This window comes from Myodes glareolus, chromosome 23 (genome assembly GCF_982192425.1).
Source record: "Myodes glareolus chromosome 23, mMyoGla1.1, whole genome shotgun sequence".
Lineage (NCBI taxonomy): Eukaryota > Metazoa > Chordata > Mammalia > Rodentia > Cricetidae > Myodes > Myodes glareolus.
The window spans coordinates 46,530,004-46,552,774 of NC_142048.1; the positions used below are offsets into that span (position 1 = coordinate 46,530,004).

A 22,771-nucleotide genomic window follows, 5' to 3' on the forward strand; every position below is an offset into this window, starting at 1 on the left:
TGACTTGTGACCATGCTAGAAAATCTACTTGGTGTTTCAAATATTGGGTATGGGACAGTTTAGCTGGCTTACAAATACTTAGTAAATTTTGTTGTGCTTGTTTTTAAGTGAATATAATACATGGATAAGAATTTTTCCAGTATTAAATATCTCACTATGAAACGACAGGAATGTTTTTGCATCCTTTATTAATCTTTTCTGGAAGAGTACATGTTTATGATAATGCAATGGTTCACTTATGAAATCAATATTAAAATTATTATTGTAGAGCTTATAATCCATCAGAATTGTCAGGGGGAGAAAAGAAAGCTTTAGCCTGGTGTGGTGATCAGGAGGATCCCAGTGAGTTCGAGGATAGCCAGGTTTACATAGCAAATTCCAGGCCAGCCAGGGCTACACAGTGAGACCCTGTCTGAAGGCAGGGAAGGAGTAAATTTTAATTCTTGAAGATCAACTGTGAAACTAAACCCCTAGGTGGAAAGTTGTCGGACATGCACAAAGGGACCCCTAGTGGCCAAACTGAAACGTTTGCTTATTTTAAATAGTCCATTCGGTTCAGTTGAAATATACTTTTGTGGATTAAAAGCGGCCTGCATTTCTTTTTTTCTTTTCCCTTTTTTGGTTCTTTTGAAACAGGATCCTGCTGTGTAGCCCTGGCTGCCTTGGAACTCACTTTGTAGATCATGCTGACCTCGAACTCACAGAGATCCGCCTGTCTGCCTCTCATGTATTGGGATAAAAGGGTGTGCTACCGCGCCTGACCCTCAGAAACTATTCTATTTTGTTCAGCCCATAATTTGACCAAATTTGTCAGAGAGAGAAAGGTTGAGAAAAATTTGAGCCAGGCATGGTGGTACACATCTTTAAATCCAAGCAGTCGGGAGGTAAATATACATAACCTGTTCTGTTCGGCCAGAACTTCAGAGTGAAATCCTGTCTCAAAAAACTTAGAGCTGGGTAGTAGTGGCGCACGCCTTTAACCCCAGCACTCGGGAGGCAGAGACAGGCGGATACCTGTGAGTTTGAGGCTAGTCTGTCCACAGAATTCCAGGACAGGCTTCAAAGCTACAGAGAAACCCTGTCTCAAAAAAACAAAAAATTAAATAAAAATAAATTAAAAAGCCCAAGTCGGTCGTAGTGGTGCACAATTATAATCCAAGCACTCAGAAGGCAGGCAGACATTTCAGGGGCTCAAGACCATTTTCTGCTATCAAGTTCCAGACTGGCCTCTGCTACATAAAATTCTGAAAAATAAATAAATAAATATGAAAAAAACAAGAAAAGCTGAATAAATGGGAACACGAAAACTTTCAGAACTTTCACTTTCCAAAGGTGGCTTAGTCTCCCACCCTAGGAACTGTAGTCTCCCCAAACCTGCAATGCTTACCTTATTTAACAGCTACTTTAGAATATATTTCAAATGTTGAGATTTCTACACAAACAAGTAATAAGCGACAACATTAAGAAACCAATTTCTTTAGTGAAATTTAAATTCCATATGACGATTTCAGCAGCCTTCCAACCTTCGACCCTGCAGAAGAGAGATGTTTCCCTTTCCAAGGCTGCCCCTTCTGCTACCCGGACCTCACAACCTCCTCCGCCAACCAGAGACCTCTAAGTAGTTTCAGAGTTTGAGTGGACAGAGGGGCAGAGGAAAAACCATCAAAGCGATGTCATTAGTGACTCCGAGATGGGTTACCAAGTCGACTATCAGACGTTACTAACGCAGTTTTAGTCCCTATAGTACAGACGCTCCCTAAACTAAGTCCAACCTACAAGTCACTTCACGGGCTCTCACAGGGACCTTGCTGCCTTCCGCGCTGTTACCGTGAAGGACGTGAGCCGTTCCCAGAATTTGAGAACTCATTGGATGGTCGTAGCGTCACTTATAGTGACGTCACAGGGCGAGGCGCAGGAGGCGGGACCATGGAGACTGGGCTTCCGGCCCCTCTAGCTTGGGTGCGGGGAGGAATTGGGAAGGTAGGGTTTGAGGGCCCCATCATCCCGCAGGCAGCTCGCGCTCCCTCCCGCATCACCCCTCAGCACCCCACCCGGCCCGTCAGATTTGGCGCCCAGCTGACATTCGCCCCTTCAGTGTACCTAACCCCACTCCAGCAATCCCCAAACCCACAACAGTCCGCCCCACATCCTCTGAGGCCGCTGGTCGGGAGCCGAGGGCGCCTTTTGCACCGGTGCGGCGAGGGCGGGGTTCAGAGAACCCGGTAGCGCTGGGCTTGGGGCTCCCCGAAACGCCGGGCCGACTGCCTGGGAGTGGTCCGTAGACCGCGATCCGGGGCTGGGAAGCCTCTGCAGCGGACCCGGCCCCCCTCCGGAGGAGAGCTAACCGCGGTGGGGCTGGTTTCCGAGGTGCTGAGCCGGGTTTGCGACGGTAGCCTTGGGGTTGAGGTTTTCGTGGGATCGGGGGCGGGGTGGAGGGGGGGGGAGTTAAAGGGGGAACCTCCTCTCAGCGCGATTGCGATAGAGCAGAGTTGCTGCCAGTAGCTGAAAAGCGACTCAGGGTGGAGAACGGTTTTAGTTACAGGTACTGAATCCCGAGATTCAGTAACACTTGAATGGGATCCGTTTTCATCTGCATTTGAACCATTAGAGGTACCATGTGCCATGGTACCTATCTCTAATGATGTGTAACCTCGCATGACATGGGTGAATACCTTTTAGACTTTTGGGTTGACTGTAGCTTGGCCAAACAGTATGGGAAACGGACCGAAAATGAATGCAGGATGTTTACTCTCTGCTTGTATTTTCTGGTTACAGATAAAGATGTCTTTCTCCTTTTAACCGTCGCAGCAGATTACTAGACACTATTGACCAGAAATAAAAAAGCCTTTGGAGGCCATGTCGTCTTCGCGAGCACCTTCTTAGAACCAACCCTTTTCTGTGTTTTGGGATCGCAAATGTACCGTTTTTACATCCAGAGCTACTACCATGACTGTTGGAAATGAGCTTGAAGGAACTTTTGCACTTTGAATGCTCAAATTTCCACTTGCATTAGTTTAACAAAACTAAATTCTGCTGTTTAATTGATGCCTTTTTAAAATACTAAATTATTTACTTCTTTTGCCTAGGTCTCTTTGTTGGCTAGTTAAAACAAAAAATAAATATGGCCTTCTACAGTTATAATTCATTCTTAGCTATGTTGTGGACAAGGTAAGGTTCAGAATTTCCCACAAATATGTATATGAATTCATGCATCTCTATGGAAAATAATGTGTGTAAAAGGATTGGCTTCTGGCCAAATGTCGTGACACGTGCCTTTAATCCCAGCACTCAGGAGGCAGAGGCAGGCTGATCTCTGTGAGTTTGAGGCCAGTCAGGACTATATATTGAGACCCTGTCTCAAAAAAAGACAAAAGAAACCAGCAGAAGGTTTGGCAGAGTTCACAAAACCTCGCTGAATTTTAAATACACCCTTAGGGAGTTCATAGTTAAATTTAAACTACTTTAAAGCAATTCTGTAGATGTGTTATAGAGGGAAAATCAATGAAATAGTTTAGAGTGGCATTTCTGTTATGGAATATTACATGAGGACCTCAGTTGTAGGAGGAGGAAATCGGCTCATGAAGAAGCTCAGGCCAGGGCTCTTGTCTCTTGTTACTCATGTATTCAGAATACTACTGCATTCATTGTGTATTTTCTCTTTTGGCCATTTAAAGAGTATATCTATTGTTATGTTTCAAAACATTTGATTAAAGAATGGGAAAAGGCCCGGCGGTGGTGGCGCACGCCTTTAATCCCAGCACTTGGGAGGCAGAGGCAGGCGGATCTCTGTGAGTTTGAGGCCCAGCCTGGTCTACAAGAGCTAGTTCCAGGACAGGCACCAAAAACTACAGAGAAACCCTGTCTCAAAAAAAAAAAAAAAGATAAATAAATAAATAAATAAAAATAAAGAATGGGAAAAAGACATCTTTTAGCCAAAAACAAAAACCAACCAACTCTTTGTCAATAGCTTTCTTTTTTCCTTTTTTTTTTTCTTCTGTTGTTGTTGTTTTGCAAGACAGGATCTCACTTTGTATCTCTGGCTGCCCTAGAACTCACTCTGTAGACCAAGGTGGCCTCAAACTCACAGACATCCGCCTGCTTCTGCCTCCCTAGTGCTGGGATTAAGGAATATTGCCACTCTATGACTGGCTAGATGCCTGTAGCTTTATTTGGATGTGTTTTGTTTTTAAGATCTTATGTTCTGGTTTAACTTCAGTATTGATGGGGGTGCTCAATTCTAATCCCTACTTTTAAGTGCTCTTGAGGGATTTTAGGGTAATTATGTTTCATTACTTTGAGGAAGTCCACAGACACATGGACAAAGCAATGTTACATAATTGTCTCATTCTCGCAGGGACTATGAAGTTACTTCATTAAAACATTCTTTGTTATTACTAAAGTAGCTAATAGCAAAGTCAAATCATCTGCTTTATGAGAGTAGATAGAGACAGTACTATCAAACATCATCCCTGCAGAAATATGTTTTCAAATAGATTTTTTTTTCAAATAAGATGTTTTAAGTTTTTGGTTATTTAATTCCTGGGGAGAGCATACCCCTGGCACCCGTTTGGTCATCACAGGACAACTTGTAGGAGTCAGTTCTATTCTTCAAGCTAACCAGGGTTCAATACCCTTGGACTATCTCACTGGCCCCTAAATATTTAAAGTAATAGTTACATAATTTCTAACTTGCTATAGCAAATTACCATTCTATTAATATTTTTTCTAAGGAGATGTTTAATAATTGAGCACAGTTCAGCTGTTTAAGTTCTATGGGTTGAGGTACAGTTCAGTGGCTGAACACTTGACCTAGTATAGGTGAACTACTTTTGGTTGCTAGTACTGTCTTCTTAGTGACACACACCTTTAACCCAGCACTTGGAAGGAAGAGGCAGGCAGATCTCTATGAGTTCAGGACCAGCCTGGTCTACAGAGCAAGTTCGAGGACAGGCTCAAAAGCTACATAGAGAAACCCTGTCTCAAAAAACAAAAAACAAGCAAACAAAAAAAGAAACAAAGTTGTATTTCTGGCTGAGGAGTAGGGGTTGGAGCTCAAAGATACAGTACATTCTTAGGATGTGTAAGGTCCTAGGTTAATACCCAGGAACAGGCAAGTACATACACACATACAATTATATTTCAATCATTATTAAACAACAGTTGTTTACAGGCTTATTGGGTTTTTGTAATGATACATCTCACTGAAAGAATACTGTTCTTTTTTCCAGATTGCCCAGCCATTTTGTCTATCCTTCCTGCTCCCACTCCCCATCACTTGCGTTTCTCCACTTGCCAGATTCTCATTTCCGTACGACCTACGGAAGCAGGAAGTACTCCTGTCCCAGTCTACCAAGTACTCACGTCCACCCTTTACGAACTAGACTCACACAAAAACTACACACAACGTGCTGGCTACAGAATATCCCTAGTAAACCTCAGCCGGAGCAAACCCCAGGAAAACCTAAGCCAGCAAGCCCTCAGCCTCCCAGAGAAGCGGAGAGAGAGACTGCACAAGAAAGGCAATCTTTTAGACAAAAAATCATGCACGAACTCAAATATTATTACAATGGATTCTACTTACTTTGGATCGACACCAAAGTTGCTGCCAGAATAGTTTGGAGGCTACTGCATGGACAGGCGCTAACGAGACGAGAGAGGCGAAGGGTAGGCAAGAATCCTATTTGAAATGGAAAACATAAAATTAGAACGAAGTAAAGCTTCACCGTAAAAATCCTTAGGTAACTTCCTGATGATACTCGAGGCCCTGGCTTTGATGTAGAGTGCTCCCCACCCTAAGGTGGAAATTATAGCTACTGATCAGAAACCAAAGGTTCGTGCCACGCCAGGGTTCTTCTTTAAGCATCTGAGCAGACGCTCCCAGCCCCAGACAGCTTGTTTCGTTCTCATCTTACCTTGTCTCCGACGGGCTGGAATATCTGCCTACAGAGTTGTGAGGTTTTTTTCGGATTCATTTTTATTATTTTAAGGTGTGTACAAGTGTGTGTCTGCTGGTGGGCATGTGCATGCAAGTACAGGTGTCTGCAGAAGCCACAGGCATCTGCTCCCCTGGAGCAATGGTGAGCCACCTGGTGTGGATGCTGGGAACCGAACTCGTGTCCTCTGGAAGAATAGCAAGTGCTCTTAACTGTTGAGCCATCTCTCTAGCTAATTGTGTGGGTTTTTTTTTTTTAAACTCTTCAAGGACTTGAGAGGCTTGAAATTTTTGTATATTAGAAAAATAAGCCAGGCTGTGGTGGCACACACCTTTAATCTCAATCCTTTAATTGGAGGCAGAGGCAGGAGGATGAGTTCAAGGCCAGCCTGGTCTGCAGAGTGAGTTCCAGGACAGGGCTACATAGAGAAACTCTGTCTTGTAAGGTAACCTAACCCTAACCTAATATTAATGCTGTTAATATATTAAATATATATATATGCATTTAAAAAACAAATTTTAAAGCTAAGTGCATTGGAACATACTATTAATCATGGGTACTGGGAACACTGAGGGGGGAGGATCAGTTGAGCCCAGGAGTCTTAGATCGGCCTGGGCAGCAGAGTAAAACCCCTCCTCTCAAAAAGGAAAAATTAATTTTAGCTAATACTGTGTTATCAAAATGTGGACCCTTAAGAGATGCCACTAATGCATATTGATTGTCATCAGTTTCTCCGAGGGTAGTCCATAAACGCTCCTTCAGAGCTTCACTGAAGGAGAGACTTGCCCTTTCCAGCTGTAGAAAACCTTAAAGACAGGCTGTGTTCTGCTTGGACGCTCTTGCTTGGCTTGGGCATGCCCTGGATGTATAATATTGCTCCTGCGTTTGTCTCTTCAGCTTTTGAGAACGTGCGCTGATGTCTTCCGCTTGGTTCCGTTTATGGTGTTCATAATTGTACCTTTTATGGAGTTCCTGATACCAGTGTTTCTGAAGCTCTTCCCAGACATGTTGCCGTCAACTTTCGAAAGTGAATCCAAAAAGGTATACAGGATTTTAAAACCTTTTTTAAAAAGATGAATAGACTTTCGTTTTTAGAGCAGTTTTGTAGGTTTCCAGAAAAACCAGGCAGAAAGTACAGACTTGCCACGGACCACTCATACCGCACCCGTTTCCCATGGGCTGTGCATGTCAGAACTGGGGAACTGATGTTAATACATCATACGCTGTTATTAACGAAAGCCCATGCTTGACGCTGGGGCTCACACTTTGTGGTACGCAGCGCTGTCAGCTCCGCAGCACCGGCCCGCCCTGCCCACCCTCACAGTGTCGTGCGGAGTAGTCTCGCCATTCTGAAACTCTGAGTCCCCTACCTGTTCCACCTACTGTGTGTCTCTGAGTCGGCAACTGCAGATGTTTTCACTCTGTAGTTCTGCCTTTTCCAGAATGCCCTGTAATTTGAATCACACACTGTGCGGCCTTTCTGGACTGGATTCTTCCACTTAGCAGTACGCACTTATCAGATCCTGCACGAGGGCCTAGAGGTGGCTCAGTGGTTAGAGCACTTTCTGCTCTCAGCAGGGGAACCTGTTTCAGTTCTCAGCACCATGTAGCACCTCACAATTTCCTATAACTCCGAATTTGGAAATCCAATGCATAAAAAATTAATAATGAAGATCTATGAAAAAATTTTAATTCTATTTATGAATGTGCAAGTGTTTTTTAAATCCATTCATCTTTTGGAAATTCATTGGTTCTAATTTGGGCAGGTATAAGTAAAAATGCTATGAATATTTGTGTTTAGGGATTTTTTTTTTAACTTGAGCAAGAGTGGTTGCACGCAGTAACACTGTATCTAGCATTGTAAAAATTTGCTGGACGGCAGAGCAGCCATGCATTCTGCATTCTACCCAAGCATGCCATTCCTGTCTTCCCCAGCATTTGACACTGTACTCTGGATATTAACCATTCTAATAGGTGTGTAGAGGATAGCTGCTTTGGCATTGCTAAAACTTCTTTGAGGGGATGTATGGTTTTTTTTTCTTTTGTTTGGTTTTGTTTGGTTTGGTTTTTCGAGACAGGGTTTCTTTGTGTATCTCAGCCCGACCTCCTCGAACTCACAGAGATCCACCTGTCTCTGCCTCCCTGAGTGCTGGAAGGTGGCCTTTTCTTATTTTATTGTGAGTTGCTGGGATTAAAGGCATGTGCCACCACCACCTGGCTGAGGGAATGTATGTTGATTTTGCCCGCTATTGGTGTGTGGTGTGGTGTGGATAGGCATTTGTTCATGCAAGCGTACCCACCTTATATAACGTTCTGATATCTATAGATTAGATAGACAGACAGACAGATAAATAGATACATAGATAATCAGCTCTGAGACTTTGTATATTGAGTCAGGGTCTCTCACTTAAAGCCCACAGCTCACTGATTTGGCTAGTATAGCTGGCCAGTTTGCTCCTGTGTCCCATAGAGTAGGACTACAGGCAGGTGGAACTCTGGACCCCATGTCTGAATGAGCAAGAACTTTACCCACTGAGCCATCTCCAAAGCTCCTTTCTGCCCACTTTGTAATTGGGTATTTTGTTTCTTATTGTTGTTTTGAGTTCTCTGTGTATTTATATACAAGTCCTTTATCAAATATATACTTTGTAAATATTTTCTCCTAGTCTGTGCCTTATTTTTCCCCCTATTTTTGGAAATGGTGCTAGCATTTTTTTTCTTTCCATTGCTGTGAATGGATCCCAGGTCTTGACCAGTGATAGAGAAATGTGGTTCATCTTTTCATAAACACTCTAAATGGCCATGCCTTCGGAGCAACAGCTGGAAGCTGGTTCACAAATCCAAGGTCACTTAGATTTTATGTGCATAGGTGTTTGGTCTGCATGTATGTTTGTGCATCACATGCTTGACTGGTATCTGAGGAGGCCAGGAGAGGGCATTGGACCTCCTGGAACTGGAGTTACAGAGGGTAATGTAGGTGCTAGGAACTGAACCCGGGTCCTCTGGAAATCAGTGCTTTTAAGTCCTGAGCCATTTCATCAGCCCCAAGTTAGACTTTTCTATTACTTTTTTCTAAGATTTTTATAGTTTTGTATTTTGTCTTTGCTTGTATAATCCAGTTTGTTTTATTATGAAAATTTGATATTATAAAAGTTTGTAATATCAGTATCAGGATTTTTATATGTAAATATCTAAATTTCCTGTTACTGTTTATTGAATGTTCTATCTCTACTATATTTTATTAATTTGTTTGTTTTGGGTATTTTTGAGAGAGGGTCTCACTATGTAGCTCTGACTGTCCTGGAACTCACTCTGTAGACCAGGCTATCCTGTAAATTCACAGAGATCCTCCTGCCTCTGCCTCCCAAGTGCTGGATTAAAGGTGTGCATCATTACACTCTGTTTTATTTTAACTGCTAGAAAGAGAGAGAGAGAAAGAAGAGATGGAGAAAGAAAGGAAGAAAGGGAGCTGTAAGTTCAGTGTCAACCTGGTTTACATATTGAGTTCCAAAAAATAAAAAATAATAAAGGAGCTGAAGAGATAGCTCAGAGTTTAAGAGAACTGGCTGCTCTTGCAGAGGCCCAGGTTCAATTCCCAGCACCCACATGGTGGCTCACAACCATCCCTAACTCCAGTTCCAGGGGATCCAAAGCCTTCTGCCACTGTGGACAGACATGCATACATGCAGGCAAAATAATCATAAAATAAAAATAAATATCTTAAAAGGTTTATTTTAAATAATAAAGAAGACAAACATCTACTGTTATTTATTTAATGAGCCTAGGTATGGTTTATCCTCAGGACTTGTGAGATGTAAACTAGGGAAGGTGTCTTATGTCTTAGTGACTGCAGAGGGGTTGGGCTAGAAAAGAAGTCCATCCGTCCTTTCGTCATTGTGTCTCTACTAGACAGTGTCATAAAGTGCTCCTAAGGGACAAAAAATCTGTCCATCTGTAAGACTGGAAAATGCAGTGTAAAGAACAAGAAAATGTTTCATGGAAGGAATTTTGGAACTGAGGTTCAGAGAAAGGGTGAGCGTTTACCACGATCTGTAAGTCTGGGAGAAGGCTGGACAAGGATTCAGTAGCAGGAGACAGACAAAAGGAATGTCAGGCTGCAAAGCATCGCCCACGCTCAGGAATTTGAACTTTGCCTTTGACTGTGGTGAAGAGAAGCTAAAACCTGAAGTAGTAATGGGTGACATGATCAGAGCTATATTTTAGGAAAATAGTTTTGCTGGCAGAACTGAACGGGACGGAGCCGGGAGAAGGAAATAAGCAGACCTGAAATCACGGGGCTGACAATAAGAATGGAGACTGGAAGATAAATCTGAGATAAAGTTCGTTTTCTGTGCTTGTGTTGTGCTTTGTTTTGTTTTGTTTGAGACAGGGTCATCTCCGTGCAGCCCTGGCTGGCCTGGAAGTCCTTATATAGAACAAATTGACAAACTCACAGAGATCCTCCTGCCTCTGGCTCCTGAGTGCTGGGATTAAAGGTGTGCGCCACCACATTTGGCTCCTTTATTGTTTTCTTCTAGTGATATTAGGAATAGACTTCAGGGTCTCATGCATTCTTGGCAAGCATTCTTCCACTGAGCTGTACCCCTAGACTTTAATTTGAGATTAAAGTGGAAAATCAAACTATAATGTTTAACTGCCTGAAGATGGTTTAATTTACTTAAACTCTAGCTGGATGCCCTTTGCAAGCTGCTGGAATTGCAGGTCTTAATTTACTTACATTTAAAATAATCAGGATCTAGAAACAACTCACAGCATTCTAATGATAATGTTCTTGAATAAGTGACTTAACTATATCCGCTTCTGTCTCCCCTGTGCCCAGCATTTTGACCATGGTTATTTCAAAAATAACCACTGTATTTCTGATGACGAATGAGGATTTGCAACAACTAACCAACAGTGTCTTAAGAATGTACATTAAGGAGCTGAAGAGGTGGCTCAGCAGTTAACGAGCACTGGCAGCTCTTCCAGAGGTCCTGAGTCCAATTCCCAGCAACCACATGGTGGCTCACAACCATAATGAGGTCTGGCCTCCAGGCAGACATACAGGCAGAACACTGTATATATAATAAATCAATCTTTTTTTTAAAAAAAAAAAGAATGTACGTTAAATCAGGCATGGTGGTACACACCTTTAATCTCAGCACTCAGGTAGCAGAGGCAGGTGGATTTTTATGTGTTTGAGGCCAGCCTGGTCTACATAGTGAGTTCTGGGACAGTCAGGGATCTATAGAGACCCTGTCTTAAACAAAACAAAACAAACAACAATAACAAAAAGAATGTATATCTAATCTCTTCTGTATAGTGCTGTTTTCAAATCTGTTACAGCACACAATGCAGTGTATTATAATTGCATATTTTCTATTTAAACTGTAAAGATGATTAGCATTGAGTTAGTTTCCTTGTAGAGCAAAATCTGGAGCTTTCTACTAGAGTTTGGCTTAAGTAGCAGCCTAGATGAGGTTAGGAGGTAGTGACTTATCTAATAAGAGAGCCTTTCATTGGGGCTTAGTATCATTGTTTTAATGAGAATTAAATGCAAGATTAAGGAGACAGGTTAAATAGAAGCCCCTTTACAGTGGTTGGGTTCTTACAAACTTAACCGGGCCTGGTAATAGTGTTAATGTGATGTGTGTGGTGGGGATGCCCAGTAGCAGGGAGGTAGTCATTTCTCTCGTCATTGCCAACCTGCACTGTGATTAACTTTTTCCTCTTCTCTTAAGGAAGAAAAACAAAGAAAGAAGATGGCCGCAAAACTGGAACTAGCAAAATTCCTTCAAGAGACAATGACAGAAATGGCAAAGAGAAACCGAGCCAAGTTGGGAGATGCCTCTTCCCAGCTTTTCTCCTATGTAAAACAGGTGTCAGGGGCTCGCGCAGTAGGTCAGCGACATCTGGGCTGGAATTACAGAAGAAGCATGTCACCATGGATCACTGAGAGTGTTCAGAGTCTTTGAAATGCGTCATATCTAAATTATAAATATACAACATTTTAAACACTTAGAGTAGTTTGCAAAACAGCAGCAGCAAAGGCCACCTTAAAGTGATCATCATGGAAAGAAAGATCAGTATAAACTTTAGAAATACTCAAGATTTTTCTAGTGACTGAGCTTGATTCTAAAAAGAGCTTTGTTGGGGGGTGGGGTTAGACTAGGCATTGAACCTGGCATGCACGCACGGCAGGTGCCCGGTTCCCACTGAACCCAGTTCTCCACTAGACATTTTTTTTTTATTCCCAATGAACCCATACAATACATAAAGTCTCTAACTGCTTTGCCATCTCCCTCACATAGTCTATTAGGAGGTTTATGCAAAGTAGGAAACTCCTTTTAATTGGCCTTTGTCCCATTGCCCAGGTCCAGACAGGCCACAAGCCCAGCACGAAGGAGATTGCTCGCTTCTCTAAGCTCTTCGAGGATCAGTTACCCCTGGAGCACTTGGATCGACCCCAGCTGGTCGCCCTGTGCAAGCTGCTGGAGCTGCAGACCTTCGGAACCAACAATCTGCTCCGCTTCCAGCTCCTGATGACACTGAAGTCTATAAAAGCAGATGACGAAGTAAGAGCCTGCGCTCGGCAAATGGGGGTCCGGAGGCATCCGAGGGCACCTTTGTGAAATGCGCTGTTTTCTGTTGGTTCTGGCAAAACGAATGCTTTAAAAGGCCATCACTATGACAAATTCCAATTTCACTACTCATTTCAGTATTTGTTTGTTGTATGAGGATCTGTCTTCCTGAAAAGGCTGTCGTAAGCAGCCAGTAATCTGGATGTATTAGCTGGGACTAATCTGAAGTAGTTAGCACCTGCTGGGAAGGAAATATCAGCTCTGGTTTCTTGGCAGCATTCTGCCCTCAGACACACACACACACACACACACACACACACACACACACCTACCTCTATTCTCCAGCACAGGAACTGGTGCCAAAGTTAATATTCTGCTGGGTGAGTTAGTCTAGTTAAAACAACAAGGTGGCAGAGCACAATGGTAGGAGGGAAACCAAGGCAAGCCAGCTTGCAGAAGGCACCATTTGGGGTATAACTTCTAATTAGGCTCCTTTAAAACGTGGAAAGAATGTTTGCTGAATCAAAATCAGCTGTTGTATTAGTCTGCTGGGGGAGCAGGTTTCCCAAAACAGAGAAGACACGAGCACGTTGCCCTATTAGATTGTGGGTGTTGCTTTCAGAGCTTTGTTGTAAACAGTACTGGTCCCAGAAGAACTGTAGTTTTGGGTCACATGTGGAAACTGTTACTTATCAGTGTTGTGGGCCAGAGGACTCAGGTCATCCTGGGTTGGTGACAGGGAGACAGCTCTGAGACTCGTGGCAAACGGTGTGTGAAAGCTTTTCACGGCAGAATAGAGCCGGGCAGTGGTGGCGCACGCCTTTAATCCCAGCACTCAGGAGGCAGAGGCAGGCGGATTTCTATGAGTTCGAGGCCAGCCTGGTCTACAGAGTGGGTTCCAGGACAGCCAAGGGCTACACAGAGAATCCGAGTCTTGAAAAGCCAAAAAAAAAAAAAAAAAAAAAAAAAAAAAAAAAAAAAGGCGCTGGAACAAGATGGCAAGGGCTACTCTTCAATTCCCAGCACCCACATGGTGGCTCTACACTTGGTTGGTGCTACTACAACCAAGTGTAGTGAGATCTGGAGCCCTCTTCTGGCCTGAAGGCATACATACAGGCAGAATACTGCATATATAATAAATAAATCTTTAAAAAGAAAAAAAAAGGAAAAGTAGATGTTACAACTAGGCAAAATCCAAACCAAGACAGGAAGTACTTTCCTGATAAAATGTTGGGGGCGGATATATAACTATCTTTATTGCTGCCCATCAACACTATCCTTGCATCTCAATTGCTACCTTCCTAAGTTGCTGGTCTGCAGCAGTCAGTGTTGGTGGCAAAGGGCCAAAGCATCAGATCTGGGGTTTCTGTCGATTTTTCTGAAATATAGGCATTGAGTAAAATTGAAAGCCAAAGATCTAAGCCTGTTCTTCCACGTCTTGCAGATAATCGCCACAGAAGGGGTGAAGGCTCTGAGTGTGTCAGAGCTCCAGTCTGCCTGCCGGGCCCGAGGGATGCGATCACTGGGCCTCACAGAGGAGCAACTGCGGCAGCAACTCACAGAGGCAAGCAGCACGGCAGCCCTCCTCACTTCCGTGCTGATTTCTGCTTTGCAGGCTGGATTAGCCAGCTGTCCGTTGTCTTGACAACATGCATCCAAAAGCACGAGATTTGTGTTGGCTCCCGGCTTCCAAGCTTTTAGCCAGCGGTTGCTTGGTCCCATTTCTTTGGTTCTTTGACAGCACAGTTTACCTTACAAAATTGCACAGCAGAGACGTCCTGTTCATTTTACAGTGGTCAAGAAGCAGAGAAAGACAAGCGCGCCTTTAATCCCAGCACTTGGGAGACAGCAGCAGGCAGGTCTCTGTGAGTTAGAGGCCAGCCTGGCCCACGTAGTGAGTTCCAGGACAGGCAGGGCAATGAAATGAGACCCTGTTTTGTTACTGTTGTTTGGTTTTTGAAAAAAGTCAAAGGAAAAGGAGGCAAGGACCCTCAGTTCCCTTCAGAGCTCTAATGTCTTCTGGTGAGGCCTCGCCCCCTAAAAGCAGCACCATAGTCTGGTGAGCGGGCTTTCAGCACATGGAACTTGGAGAACCTTTCAGGTCCAAACAGTTATAGCACCGTACCTAACTGGCTTTACTTCACCGAGCAGTTAAACATGCCCTAAAGAGGTTTGTTTGTTTTCCCCTTGGACAGGGACAGGGAACCACACAGTTTTCTATAATGCTGTTACAAACTCCATGGTTAGAAATGTTCACAGAGCAACCCAAGGGTCACAAGTGCAGGCTGTATTGCCTTCTGGAGTCTCTGGGGAATAATCCACTCCCACATGCCTTCAGCTTGTTGGCTGAACCATGTTCCCTGCAGCTGTAGGCAGGAAGAAGTTCTTGTTTCCTCTCTGGCTGCCAGCCCACCTACTCTCGGCTCCAAGAGGCCACCTGTAGCATGTACCTCTTGGTCCCTCTTCCGTCGGCAAAACCTGCCATGTACCCGACCCGCTCATGTTTCAAATCTTGCACTCATTTTGGGCCTCCAGGTCTAGTGATTAGGCTAAGCCCCGTTGGATCTTATCTCAGAGTAGACTGACTTGGGACCTCAATTCCATCTGTAAAATCCCTTCATGAAGCATCTAGACCAGTGGTTCTCAACCTTTCTAAGGCTGCAATCCTTTGCTACAGTTCCTCCGGTTGTGGTGAGCCCTGCCCCCGCCCCAATATAAAACTTTTGTTGCTACTGCATAACTAATTTTGCTACTGTTATGAATTTTAATGTAGATATGTCTTCCCATGACCTTAGGTGACCCCTGTGAAAGAGTTACTCAATCTCCAAAGGGGTCATGACCCACAGGTTGAGACCCACTGGTCTAGACTGATGTTTGAATAACTGGAAGTGTGTATATCTGGGAGATCTTGGGGCTGACTTGGAATTTGCCTCCACCAAATTTCTTGTCAGAAATTCCCCTACAAAGGGCCATTATTGTCAGCCTGTGCAGGGTCCAGACCTTGTCCAGGCGTTCACTGTGACTGCTCTTTCCTCCTGTGCTCCAAATCTGTATACAGTGTAGGTTTTGGTAGTAGATGTCTGTACCACCCATCAGAGCGCACACTTGGGTTCTGACATCAGCAGCACACTTGGAAACCAAGGAACAGTTCCTCTGGGGTCCTCAGTTACCAGTGTAAAAACCACCATGACATGTGAAGATTATTTGGGGACAGGAGCCAGTGTTGTCCCTTGGAGAGCATGTCAGGTAGTTATTCTTTTTTTTTTGTTTGTTTTTCGAGACAGGGTTTCTCTGTAGCTTTGGAGTCTGTCCTGGAACTAGCTCTTGTAGACCAGGCTGGCCTCGAACTCACAGAGATCCACCTGCCTCTGCTTCCCGAGTGCTGGGATTAAAGGTGTGCACCACCACCGTCTGGCTTAGTTATTCTCCTCTTACACATTATGCTAGCTATAGCTGGAAGATGAACCTTTGTAGAGAGCGATCCCAGCGCATGGGAGGCTGAGGCAGAAGGATTGCCATTAGTTGAGACAAGCTTGGACTCTGCAGAAAGTTTTAGGACAGCCTGAGCTTCAGAGTAAGACCTTGTCTCAAGAAAACAAAAGATATTTAAAATGATAAACATGTGAACAGTCTTGTAACAAAGACATAGTCAGTTCACATCAGTGAAGTCCAGACTTCGTGAGAGCTTGGCTCTAACTTCTGCATTGCTAGTTGAAAATTAAAACTCCATGAAGACAAACTGCATCATCTTTAAAATTTAAAAACACATACACTGCCTAGCTTGGTAGCTGATACCTGTAATGCTAGCATTCAGGAAGCTGAAGTATGGGGATCACCAAGAGTTCAAGGCCAGCCTGAGCCTGGGGCAGGAGACCCTGTCCTGAGAACAACAGACACACCTGATGATCTGGGACTGCATGCAGTTAGAGACAGCTGTGAGCTGCCTGGTATGGGTGCTGGTGACTGAACCTAGGTTCTCTGTAGGAGCAGTACACACTCTGCAGGAGCATTTCACACTCTGCGGGAACAGTTCACACTCTGTGGGAATAGTTCACACTCTGCGGGAGCAGTTCACACTCTGCGGGAGCAGTTCACACTCTGCGGGAACAGTTCACACTCTGCAGGAGCAGTTCACACTCTGCGGGAACAGTTCACACTCTGCGGGAACAGTTCACACTCTGCGGGAGCAGTACACACTCTGCGGGAACAGTTCACACTCTGCAGGAGCAGTACACACTCTGCAGGAGCAGTACACACTGCAGGAGCAGTTCACACTCTGCGGGAGCAGTTCACACTCTGCGGGAGCAGTTCACACTCTGCAGGAGCAGTTCACACTCTGCAGGAGCAGTTCACACTCTGCAGGAGCAGTTCACACTCTATTTTGTTCTGTTTGTTTAGAGACAGGATCTCACTATGTAACACTGGCTAGTCTAGTACTATGTAGACCAGGTTGCCCTTGAGCTCAGAGATCTATCTGCCTCTACTTCCTGAGTGCTGGGATTAAAGGCATTTACTACCATCATCCTTGAAGTACCATTTTTAATTAATAGAATTATCCCAAAGGTAAAAAAGGATTATCAAGTAAAATATGACATTTACATAAAATGGAAACCTGTCTAAATATTTCAGGGGACATTACTGCATCAACTGACATGAATCAAGGTATTTCCTAAGGTATTTCAATGGGGATAAGAAGCAAAGGATGGAAAAGGCTGACAAGATGGCTCATCTGGCAGAAGCCTGACACCTGAGTTCAGGTTCCAGAACCAACAGCAGAAGGACAAAATCCCTTCCAAAAGTTGTCCTCTGACCTTCACACTCGGACCCACCTCTCTCTCTCTCTCTCTCTCTCTCTCTCTCACACACACACACACACACACACACACACACAAAGCAAAGTACAAAACAGTATGTGTGCCACTGTCGTGTGTTGATTTTACAAAACAGTTGTGCCCCAGTGGCCCATGCCTGTAACCCCAGCACTTAGGAGTCTTGTGACAAGAGGATCCCAAGTGAGAGGTGTGGGCTGCATAGCAAAAATAAAATAAAGAACAACAGCAAACAAAAAACTTGGCCAATTTGATGCTTTAAAACCTTCATTCTAATGTTGATTTCTTTGGTTAATAGGTTGTTAATTACTTCGAGATAAGTTCTTACCAGGTAACTCAGCTTCCTGCCTCAGCCTCCCATGTCTAGATCTGGTGTATTCTTTGACACCATCTACTTTTTCCTTAGAGAAGATCTTTAGTGATTTGGATTGGGAATTGGCTGGAGAGTTTAAGTGACCAGCAGTTGCTAGGTACTTGCCCAGGGCCAGAAGCCAGGAGGCTGGTGTTTTCACCCTTGGGCCACAGCTTACCAATGTGCTTGGGAAGTAGGAGATGACCATAGGTCCTCTCTGGCTACAACAGTCTCTGACTCTGTGTCTTATCGTCCATTCTCTAGTGGCTGGACCTCCACCTGAAGGAGAACGTGCCCCCTTCTCTTTTGCTCCTGTCACGTACCTTCTACCTGATAGATGTGAAGCCAAAGCCTATTGAACTGCCACCAGATATAGAGGTCAGTGAACTCATGCTGAACCTGGACTGCCATCCCACAGGCCTCTCCGGAGACCAGTGTCTTCAAGTCAGAGCAGGCAGGACTTTAGGAATTTGGGTTAACTGGCCTTAACATCTAGTATTCTTCATTAGCAACCCTGTATTCTTCTCCTTGTAAACTAATGGTTCCTTTTCTTTTCTATTTCATTTGTTCAACTGCCTATAAATTTTCAAGTCAATAAGGGCTTAGAATGTTAACTTTTTGTCTCTGTTCATTCATCTCATTAGTCATTTTTTTTACTTGTAGTTTTCTCATTTGTTTTGGTTTTTTTTGGGGACAGGGTTTCTCTGTGTAGCTCTGGCTGTCCTTGAACTGACTCTGAAGACCAGGCTGGCCTTGAACTCAGAGAACTCCACTTGCCTCTGTCTCCCTAGTGCTGAAATTAAAGGCCTACACCACCATCACTTTTTGTTTGTTTGTTTGTTTGTTTGTTTTGAAAGGCTGTACAATTTATTACTGGAGAACCCACTCCCAACTTAAACATGATCAGGGTTGAAAATGTTGAACTCCATATGATAACACTCATCCAGAACCACAATTCAGTGTAAACTGTCTTGCCATTGTTGACTCCTTACAGACCCAGGTTCATTCTCCTCCAGTGTCTTCTCTTGGAGTTGTACCTGATTTTGTTGCCAGTTTTCATCCGAATCCACTGAGGAATAGGACAATTTTGCTTTTGTTTCTTGGCTAAGAATCGCTTGATTCTGAAAGTCTTGTGAGAAGATATGGCGAGAAGGCGAGGGGGGCAGACAGCGCTCGATGGCGGAGGAAAGGCGAAGAGCTGTTTGTTTTTGTTGTTGTTTCTCGAAACAGGATTTCTCTGTAGCTTTGGAGCCTGTCCTGGAACTAGCTCTTGTAGACCAGACTGACCTTGAACTCAGAGATCTGCCTGCCTCTGCCTCCCGAGTGCTTGGACTAAAGGCTTGTGCCACCAGTGCCCAGCTTACTTTTTTTTTTTTTAAAAAAAAAAAAGACAAGGTCTCATTATGTAGCCTTGGCTGGCCTAGAACTAAGTATTTTCAATCCTAGAATCTAAATAGTGTGCAAGTTTTGTGTATAGGATGCTCAAAATTCAAATACTAACTTGCTGTTGCAGGAATATATTCCATGTAACTCAAGAAAGGCTTAGTCTAGTAAAGGGAAATGAGCTTGAACTGAAAAAAAAAAAGAAAAAAGAAAAAGAAAGGCTTAGTCTACCAGGCATGGTAGCACATACCTTTAATCTGAGCACTTGGAAGGCAAAGGCAGAGGAATCTCTAAGTTCAAGACCAGTCTCAGTCTATATAGTAAATTCCAAGCTAATCTTCACAGCGAGATGCATCTCAAAACAACAAAACAGAGAAAGCTGTATTCAGTCACATACCTTTAATCACAGCAGGGTGAGTTCTAAGTCAACTAGATCGACACAGTGAGACCCTGTCTGCCTCTGTCTCTGACACACTCATGTATGTGCACGCACACACGCACACACACACACGCACACACACACACGCACACACACACACACACACACAGAGGAAGGCAAATGGCTTCAGGCACACATTGCTTTAGAAGAGCTTCTGGGCAGTCCAGTTGACACTGACGTAATGTTTCCCCAGGCCCCAAAGCCAAACCTTGTCGTGACGTCATCCACTTCCCCTGAGTCACAAGAGAATGTTGTAGATCCTGCGCCTCAACTAAAGGGAACTAAGGTTAGCTACCTTCTTTCTACTTGATTAAGCTGAAAAACAATTTTTTCCATGTTAATTTTCTTTTCCTCCAAACAAGGTCTGACTGAGTCAGACTCCCGATCCTTTGCTTCAGCCTCCCAAGGGCTGAGATGACAGACATGCCCACCCAGCCAATTCTCTGCATTTTTAATCCTCCTAATGAAACAGAAGCCATCATACTCAGCACAGTACTACTTGGTAATAAAGAACATCTATTATGCTGTTTAGTCTGTTTCTAAAAGCAATTCATATGGACTAGGCGTGGAGCTCATTGGTAAAGGCTTGTGGAAAACATGAAACCATGACCCCCATCCCCAGCACTGCCAAAAGTGCTTTTTTAAAATCAACATTTTAATTACATATAAATTTTAGATTTTTTGCCTTTCAAAAGCTACATAATATAAAATAATTAAGAGTTCCTGGTATTCATGGTGGATGCTTGTGTGTGCTGTATTAAACCACTGATCTCTCATTTCTGATGTTTAAGGATGAAGAATTTGCGCAACTGCCCCCAGAAGCATCTCCACACATAACACCATCAACAGCCATTTCCAAAGAAGCAGTAAGTAATCCAGAGAAACCTCTCCCCTAGTTATCTGTAAGAGCACGGAGACTCCAGAACCCTAAGTACCATAAAACATCGCGTGTTCTTCCTGTCATTCAAACAGGAAGCTGTAGCTGAACTCTAGTCATCTCATAATTGCTACCTCAGTTGTCCAAAAGGAGAGGGAAAAAAACCCAAACAAACAAACAACCCCCACCAGTGCAACGGTGGAGCAGGGCCTAAGCATGTGAAGTCTAGAAGCTAATTACAATATAGGCAGTTCCTTTTTTTGTGTTTTGCTTTGTAATGTGTTAAATAAAATAGTCCTCACATGTCATAGAGTTGCCACAGGCTTCTGATGTCAGGAAATACTAGCAAGAAAGCAATTAAAGTTTCAAGAAAATGCATGTAAGTAAGAAATTCCAGTGCCCACTTCTCCCGTTCGGGGGAAGGGCTGAAAGTTAACAGCGGGAAGGTCACCCAGTGGAGGGGAGACTGACAGTCCCTATAGGACAGTTTGAACCTGTAGCTGGGTCCCAAGACCCATGCTGTGTGTCTTCTTCACCTTTATTACCAAAGCAACTGACACGTGACTGTGGCCACCGTCTAATTGCAGTTCTCTGGGGGAGGGGGTGGGTGAAGGAATCTCACTCTAGAGTTCAGGCTTTCCTGGAATTCGGGTCAGTTCTCCTACATGATGTGCACACTGAGCCTGGCTTGTGGCCATTAGTTTGGTTAAGAAGGTGAAAGGGAATGGGATACTGATGAATTTACGGTGGTTAAAGTCCTGTTTTGTACCTAGATTCTCCAGGCCAAAGCCCAGAAGACCTCACAGAACAGCAAGGCCGATTCAAAAGGAGCCTAAGGACCCCTTGGAGCCGGGACTCACTCTCTCCAGCCACTGTTCCCTCAGCAGTGACATCCGTGAAGGAATTCTAGCTAAGCCTGTCTGGCGTGAGATAAAGGATCAGCCATTAAGTCGTTGGAGGCCCCGTGACCACTCCAGATGCGCGAGCAGTGACACCAGGCCACTTAGAGAAGCTATTTCTGTTGTATAATTGTCGTCCTACCAGACTTAGCATAAAACCCACTCCCACATGTTTTTGAATGGCTTCCTGTTTGTGTGCACTCGGAGGGGGGCAGTGCTAGGGAGTATCTCAGGGCCCTGTGGTTTCTAGGTAACCACTCACTGGACTGTATCCCTTGCCCTGCCCTTTTCCTTCTTAGATTTTGAGGTAAGGTCTAAATTGCCCAGGCCAGCCTTGAATTTTAAGCCCCCCACCCCCATTTCCCGAGTAACTGGATTACAGCCCAGTTGGTTCAGACCTTTTAAGAGGAAATGTATTCCATAATGGAGCTTGGCAACTTGGATTCCTCTGCCTCCTGGGGGTGAAATTCCTAGTCAGAACATGGAGATTGCCAAAACCACTTTTTAGAGCACCTGGCCAACCTCTGCAGAGGGACTCCTCAGAGGAACAGTGCACAAGTACCCAGGGTCCAGGCCCCAGAATAGTGCGCTGGAGCCATGGCTCAGTGGTAGGTTCCATTCCCATCATCCTCATGATGGCTTACGACCATTTCTAACTCCAGTTCCACAGGATCCAGCACCCTCTTCTGAATTCCACAGGTACCAGTCATGCATGTGATGTACATACATATACAAGAAAAACACTCATACACAGAAAAATAAATCTTAAGTTAAAAGATGAGCTAGCCGGGCGGTGGTGCCATACATCTTTAATCCCAGCACTCGGGAAGCAGAGGCAAGCGTATCTCTGTGAGTAAGTCCATCATCCAGCCTGGTCTACAGAGTGAGTTCTATAGTAAGACCCTATCTCGGAAAACAAAAACAAAAACAAAAAAAACACCAAACCAAACCAACAAGGCAGACACCCAGACATCCTCATCCTATGTCCACAGAGGCTGCAGGAATCTGGGAGGCGGACACTATTCTAGCACATAATCTTTTTTTTTAAAAATATATTTATTTATTTATTATGTATACAATATTCTGTCTGTGTGAATGTCTGCAGGCCAGAAGAGGGCACCAGACGTCACTACAGATGGTTGTGAGCCACCATGTGGTTGCCGGGAATTGAACTCAGGACCATTGGAAGAGCAGGCAATGCTCTTAACCACTGAGCCATCTCTCCAGCCCTCTAGCACATAATCTTAACCATTTGTGCTGGATAAGTTTTTTCTGGTCAGCCTGTCAGGATGGTGGTAAGCTCTGATACAGTCCCTTTGCTACCCGGTAACAAGCAGGAAGTCAGGTATTTAGGCTTAGGGTTTTTGATTGACAGGCAGCCGATCAAGAGCATCTTCCTTTGGTAGTGGAGAGGTGAAAAGGGAAAGGCATTTCAGCTTTTGCACAGTAAAGCTAGGGTTGCTTACTATGGAAGTGAA

The 22,771-nt window shown here is 44.1% G+C and overlaps 1 protein-coding gene and 1 pseudogene across 8 annotated transcripts; one reads left to right on the forward strand and one right to left on the reverse strand.

Annotated features, from left to right (window-relative positions):
* Positions 1–1,887: 1,887 nt before the first annotated feature.
* On the forward strand, positions 1,888–21,463 carry Letm2 (leucine zipper and EF-hand containing transmembrane protein 2). 8 transcript variants are annotated; one of them, XM_048456427.3, is made up of 11 exons: positions 1,888–1,980; positions 2,776–3,168; positions 5,229–5,664; positions 6,831–6,974; positions 11,675–11,812; positions 12,308–12,508; positions 13,959–14,078; positions 17,960–18,073; positions 19,711–19,803; positions 20,309–20,383; positions 21,151–21,463. In XM_048456427.3, exons 2-11 carry the CDS (start codon positions 3,122–3,124, stop codon positions 21,421–21,423), a joined length of 1,641 nt encoding a protein of 546 aa, XP_048312384.3. In that variant the 5' UTR covers positions 1,888–1,980; positions 2,776–3,121; the 3' UTR covers positions 21,424–21,463. The 8 variants fall into 8 exon arrangements, 7 of the variants coding, with proteins under 7 accessions (XP_048312384.3, XP_048312386.3, XP_048312385.3 ...); XM_048456429.3 differs by having other exon boundaries at positions 1,921–1,980; positions 3,087–3,168; XM_048456428.3 differs by lacking the exon at positions 1,888–1,980 and adding an exon at positions 1,987–2,389.
* On the reverse strand, positions 18,376–18,989 carry LOC125414254 (large ribosomal subunit protein eL39 pseudogene; annotated as a pseudogene).
* Positions 21,464–22,771: the final 1,308 nt, after the last annotated feature.

Coding starts and splice junctions, on each gene's coding strand:
- Letm2 (XM_048456427.3), top strand. CDS start 3,122: ATGGCCTTCTACAGTTATAATTCATTCTTAGCTATGTTGTGGACAAG. Junction 11,813..12,307: donor TTTTCTCCTATGTAAAACAG/GTGTCAGGGGCT, acceptor CCCATTGCCCAG/GTCCAGACAGGCCACAAGCC. Junction 18,074..19,710: donor AACTGCCACCAGATATAGAG/GTCAGTGAACTC, acceptor ATGTTTCCCCAG/GCCCCAAAGCCAAACCTTGT.